Consider the following 6,000-nt stretch of genomic DNA (forward strand, 5'->3'; position numbering starts at 1 on the left):
AACAAGTATTAGTGATCAGATTAGGGAATTGAAATACAATTCCACCAAAAACTGAAAATTCAACTGCATTTCTATCAATCAGGCATTCATTACTTCCTCTGCGACAGGCCTCTCTCCACCTTTTCTCTCAATTTTCTCCAATCTTACTTAAATGCCTGTTGACCTCAGTCTTCAAATCTGATGAAGGATTACACACGTGAAATGTCATAAACTGCCTTTTCTCTTCACCGATGCTGCCTAACCTATGTATTTCCAGCATCTTGCTTTCATTTCAGATTTTCAATATTTGCAGGGGTTTTTTTTCCTTTCTGCATTCTATCACAATACAGTACGGCAAGTACACACTGGTTTCTTATGGTTCTTCCAGAATACTCAAAGTAGTCCTTATACTAATCGCCAAAATTAATTATAGTTGCTCTCTTCATCTCTCCAAATATTATCCTACGCAAAGATAAACATATCCTTTCATCTGATAAATCAAAGCATTAAAAAGAGTTTTGGAGTAGAACTATCTAAAAAAAAGTATTATGAATGACCTCATATCTCCATGCACTTCAGTGAGGCCAGTCTGGAGATTAATCATGACCAAAAAGACTTTGATTTACGGTTTTCACAGAAAAATGGACAATATCCTGGAATTTGATAACAGAATGGCGAACAGATGCAGAATGTAATCCAAAACACTGGTAAAAATCCTGTGCAATAAAAATGGAGTTTTACTTAGTCACCGTAAATCAGTAGCCCTGATCTTGATGTTGAGTGCATTATACTGTCCATAAAATGAACACAGAAAATAATGGTTATGCACAGATCAAATAGTAGCTGAAAGAGAAAAATAGACTGACACTGCAGGTACAAACCTTCATTAAAATTCAGACTTCATAAATTCTAATAAAGGGTTCCATCCAAAAACATCAAGCTACATTTCATTCTCAGGTGACAACTGACCCACTGTATGCTTCCACCATTTTCTATCAAAGATTTCCAGCATTTGTATTTTTATCAAAGTTTTCAGGCAGTGCAAACTACTTCAAATTTGAACTGCTTGAATGCAGGTATTAGTACCGTAACCATCCCAGACACAAGTAAATTGCACTCTACACATGCTGAAACAAATTTATGCAGAAATGTATGTAATTTCTAAAATATTGATTTTGAACCAGGATTCTAAATTAACCATTTGCCCACGTGCCTGTGAACAGGATTACCAGGTCAAAGAAACCAATTTGTATTAATGCAGCTAAGTGGCTCCAGTGGGTAAATAAACACTAACAGCCATTGGTTTCAACAATTAAAAAGCACACAAATACTGAAAACCTTAAAATTAAAATCAACCTATAGTACAGTATATAAATAAAAACAACAAACCTTAATGCTTCTATCTTCTTTTTGTCTTGGGACTCTTCCCTCATCAATGTCAGTGACACTACTAATAAATGTAAAACAACAGGTGCTCTGACAAACACTTTAGGGAGAGCTCCATCATGTTTTAGGCCTCTCTAAATGCAGGGTGACAAAATCAAACTTCCAGACATACAATGAACAGTAGAATCTAGGGTCTGACCAAAATCAGATCTTGCTCATTGACTCAAAAATAAAACCAAGGGGATTCCCCATCCAGATTCTGGAGCATTCATAGTTGGGCACGTTGTATAGCTTCACATGTCAAACTTTCAAAGTAATATATTGAGAAGCAAATACAAGGCACCCTTTTACTATGTCATGAATTTTTAAGTATTTAAAATACTGATTGACCAGACTAAGTTCCTGTCAGGGATGTTCAGCACAATGAAATTTCAACACACACCGTGCAAAGGAAAGGAAAAACGTGGGCTTATGGGGGGGGAAAAACTTGCCAATGCTGCAAATTCCTAATCTCAAACTATGCTGCTTTGGGAAAAGGGGGAGAGCAGAGAGTCGGTACTTTCCCATGGTGGGTAAGTTCTCTTGCAGCTCCGTGCAACTGTTTACGAAGCATCAGAGGGTATGGGAGACCCAGAGCAAAGTGGACAACAGTTACGCCTGAAGTGAAAATATTACCGCTGAGCCCTGCAAATACCTTACTTACATTTTGGAACTCCCTCCCCCTTGTCTTCTACTGTCGGTAGCTCCGGTTAAATATCACCAGGGTTTTGGGAGAGGGGGTTAAAGAGAAAAATATTTGCACAATAATTTGGTAAAATACATTTGTCAGCAAAAGTCATGGAAACTGCTCCTTGCAGTGGGTGTGGTATTACAACAAAGAATCAGCTTTAAAATGTTAAAGATCAAAAGATGCAATGCCTGTTAAATGTGATATGGTGGCACTCTAAATCCAAATTAAATGTGCTTTCAGATTATTATTACTGTTAATTTAACACTGCAGGATTTCAATCTGTACTCCCCCTCCCCCCTGTCCCTTTTCAAACCCTAGACTTCTGACAGCATTATTTTACATGTGCAGGGCAGGAACAAAGCAGACAATGAAAATTCATATCAAGCCATTTACATTAATGATATTAAATTATATATGCAATATAGACAAGGGATATTAATACAGAAATATGAAAAAAAACTATCTTGTTACTTTTGGGGGAACAAAACTATTCAACCTTGTAAACTTAAGTAATTAATTTCCAAAATCCAACTACACTTGAAACCACACACTCTGCGGAACTGACAACTCGGCCATGTTTGACTAAGACTGCTGGTAAAATACAACTTTGATGCTCGCTGTATTTAATATTCAAAGTCTTATTTCTCGATTCCCACAAGCCACATTCACTGACTGCCAACATCCACAATTTACTTCCACTGCCTGGCTGCGATGTTCAGTCACCACCCCTCACCACTTCGTTCTGCATCCCCCTCCCAAAATGGCGACAACTTCAGCAGGCAGCTCTGGATTTAAACCAAAAGAAGAAAAACCGTTAAGGTCGGCTGCAGCTTGGAACAATCTCTTCGCTTGTAGCCCAGGATCCTCTGTGCACTGCAGAAAGTGGGCACGCCATGGCATCACTTGTAGCTCCTTGCTGCAGCTTCCTCTCCAACCTGCCCCATCCCCACAAACAAAAATACAGGAAATGTGAACTAGCAGCTATGGCCAGCATCCGGTCTAGAGTTAACCAGTCCCGATCAGGAGTCCCATTTGAAATGTGGAACTATTTTTCTTCCAACTGCTGTGCATTTCCAGCATTTTCTGCTTTTGTTTCAGATTTCCAACCCTCCCCTTCTCAAATCCTTTTTTTCTCCAACCTGCAATTTTAATCCACCTCCCCATCTATATATATATATTTTTTTTTAAAAAGTCATGGAGACCCCTTAAATTAGAATCACAGACTTTATTTGCTATTGACTGCATTAGAAGGCCTTTCTGCACAATATGCACTAGTGTGGCAGGCAGGAGGTTGCAGAACGAGCACGCGGCCACATTCCACAATATCTCCCTCTCAAATCATGGAGGACTCCAAAAAATTAAAACATTTTGCAGATTTTAAAAATGCATCCGCCAACACGCGTTGCAATGCAGAAATGCTGCAATAATGCAGCCAGCGCGGAGGCTTGGCGGCCGCAAGGGTCCCGACGGCGCTGCTGCGCTGCCGCTGCCCCTGCGCCGAGGCCCGGGAGACCGGCCGTCAGCAGCAGCAGCAGCAGCAGCGCCGTCGCCGTGATCGACAGCCCCACGCGGCCAATCGGCAGGCGACCAGCTCCGCGGGGGGGGGGCGGGTTCCTCGCCCCTCATTGGTGCAGCCGGCTCCGGCGGCCTGAGTGACAGGCACCGCGGCTGGCCAATGAATACCGGCCGACCGGGCGCCGCGCGCCTCCATTGGCCCCCGGCGCCTGGCTCAGCGGCCAATCGGGCTGAAGGGGAGGCGGGACCTCGCCGAACCTAATCTCTATTCAAAAAAAAACCACCCCCCCGAGACCCGACATTAACAAGAAAAAAATCCACCGGATTTCGACCGAAACTCACCCTTTCGATATAAGTTTGTTCTTCGGTGTCGCTCATGTTGCCGGCTGTGAAAACGAAATGCCTCAAACTATTCAACAGAAGGGGAATAAAAGGGGGGAAAGGAGAGAGGAAAAAAACAAAAAAACTGAGCGCGAGAGCCCCAAACCGACCCACCTACCTCGAGCTCTCCACCGCAGGAAGTGACGCCCGGCCGCCGCACGTACTTCCGCTCGGGGAGCGTTGCTAAGGGTTTTTTTTTGTTGTTGGGGTAAAAATTGCAGCGAAGGGGAATGGGAATGGGGGGGGAGGGGAATGGGGGGGAGGGGAATGGGAATGGGGGGGGAGGGGAATGGGAATGGGGGGGAGGGGAATGGGAATGGGGGGGGGGAGGGGAATGGGAATGGGGGGGGAGGGGAATGGGAATGGGGGGGGAGGGGAATGGGAATGGGGGGGGAGGGGAATGGGGGGGGGAGGGGAATGGGGGGGGGAGGGGAATGGGGGGGGGAGGGGAATGGGGGGGGGAGGGGAATGGGGGGGGGAGGGGAATGGGGGGGGGGAGGGGAATGGGGGGGGAGGGGAATGGGGGGGGAGGGGAATGGGAATGGGGGGGAGGGGAATGGGAATGGGGGGGGGGAGGGGAATGGGAATGGGGGGGGAGGGGAATGGGAATGGGGGGGAGGGGAATGGGAATGGGGGGGGAGGGGAATGGGAATGGGGGGGGGAGGGGAATGGGGGGGGGAGGGGAATGGGGGGGGGAGGGGAATGGGGGGGGGAGGGGAATGGGGGGGGGGAGGGGAATGGGGGGGGGAGGGGAATGGGGGGGGGGAGGGGAATGGGGGAGGGAGGGGAATGGGAATGGGGGGGGGGGAATGGGAATGGGGGGGGGAGGGGAATGGGGGGGGAGGGGAATGGGGGGGGGAGGGGAATGGGAATGGGGGGGAATGGGAATGGGGGGGGAGGGGAATGGGGGGGGGAGGGGAATGGGAATGGGGGGGGGGAAATGGGAATGGGGGGGGGAATGGGAATGGGGGGGGGGAATGGGAGGGGGGAATGGGAGGAGGGGGGGAATGGGAATGTGGGGGGGAGGATGGGGGGAATGGGAATGTGGGGGGAAATGGGAATCGGGGAGGATGGGAATGGGGGAGGGGAAGGGGGGGCAATGTGGGGGGGAGGGGGGGAATGGGAATATGGGGGGGGGAGGTCTCTGCACTTTCAGGGTTTAATGCTGAAAGTCAGAGCCCCCACTTATTTTATGTTGAGGTTTTACCCCCATCACTTCTTTCAGGTCACACTCCCAGGGACCGTGTATGGACCCTCACCCTCAACTCCCTCAGGCTCACCCTCGCCCTCACTCTTCAGGCTGGAACAGGAGGAGGCTATCCAGCCTCTTCGAGCATCTCCCGCTATTCAGTTGGATCATGGCTGATCTGTACCATCCACCCACCTTTGCCCCATATTCTTTGATTTCTTTACCCAACAAAAATCATCAATCTCAGTGTTAACATTTTCAGTTGACCCACAGCCTGTTGCGGGGGGGGGGGGGGAAGAGAGTTCCAAATTTCCACCACCCTTTGTGTGAAAAGGTGCTTCCTGATTTCCCTCCTGAATGGCCCGGCTCTAATTTTGAAATAGTGGTCCCTTGTCCTGGATTCTCCCCATCAAAGGAAATAGAATTACAATAGTTTCTCTGTTTCTACTCTCTCGAACCCTTCTATCATCATCAACCGTCTAAACTCAAGGGAATACAAGACTAGTCTATGCAACCTGGCCTCATAATTTAACCCTTTTAGCCCCGATATCTGCGCTGCTCCCCCTCCAAGGCCAATATATCCAGATGGGGTCTGACCAAGGCTCCGTACAGCTGAAACATCCCTTCCTCCCCTTTGTATTCCAGCCCCCTTGAGATAAAGGCCAATGTGTCTAATTTGTAGTACGCCTGCTCCTGGGTTTGGTGATATTAACTGTACACAGGCCTGGGATGAAGCAGCACCAGTTGCAGGTGTCTCTGCTTGCGTTTATTTAAAATGCGCCCAGGTGCATGACTATACGATGTCCGTGCCTCGAAACGG

The 6,000-nt window shown here is 47.8% G+C and overlaps 1 protein-coding gene across 2 annotated transcripts in view; it reads right to left on the minus strand.

The window, feature by feature from the left end:
- Window positions 1-4,119, minus strand: part of LOC137316293 (transformer-2 protein homolog beta-like) — a 28,097-nt gene extending 23,978 nt beyond the window's left edge. For both annotated transcript variants that reach the window (XM_067980363.1, XM_067980362.1), the window contains exon 1: window positions 3,953-4,119. In XM_067980363.1, the coding sequence (XP_067836464.1) occupies window positions 3,953-3,988 (36 nt within the window). In that variant the 5' untranslated portion in view covers window positions 3,989-4,119. The remainder of the gene's footprint in view (window positions 1-3,952) is intronic.
- Window positions 4,120-6,000: the final 1,881 nt, after the last annotated feature.

The sequence above is a fragment of the Heptranchias perlo genome, unplaced genomic scaffold (genome assembly GCF_035084215.1).
Source record: "Heptranchias perlo isolate sHepPer1 unplaced genomic scaffold, sHepPer1.hap1 HAP1_SCAFFOLD_582, whole genome shotgun sequence".
Taxonomy (NCBI): Eukaryota; Metazoa; Chordata; class Chondrichthyes; order Hexanchiformes; family Hexanchidae; genus Heptranchias; species Heptranchias perlo.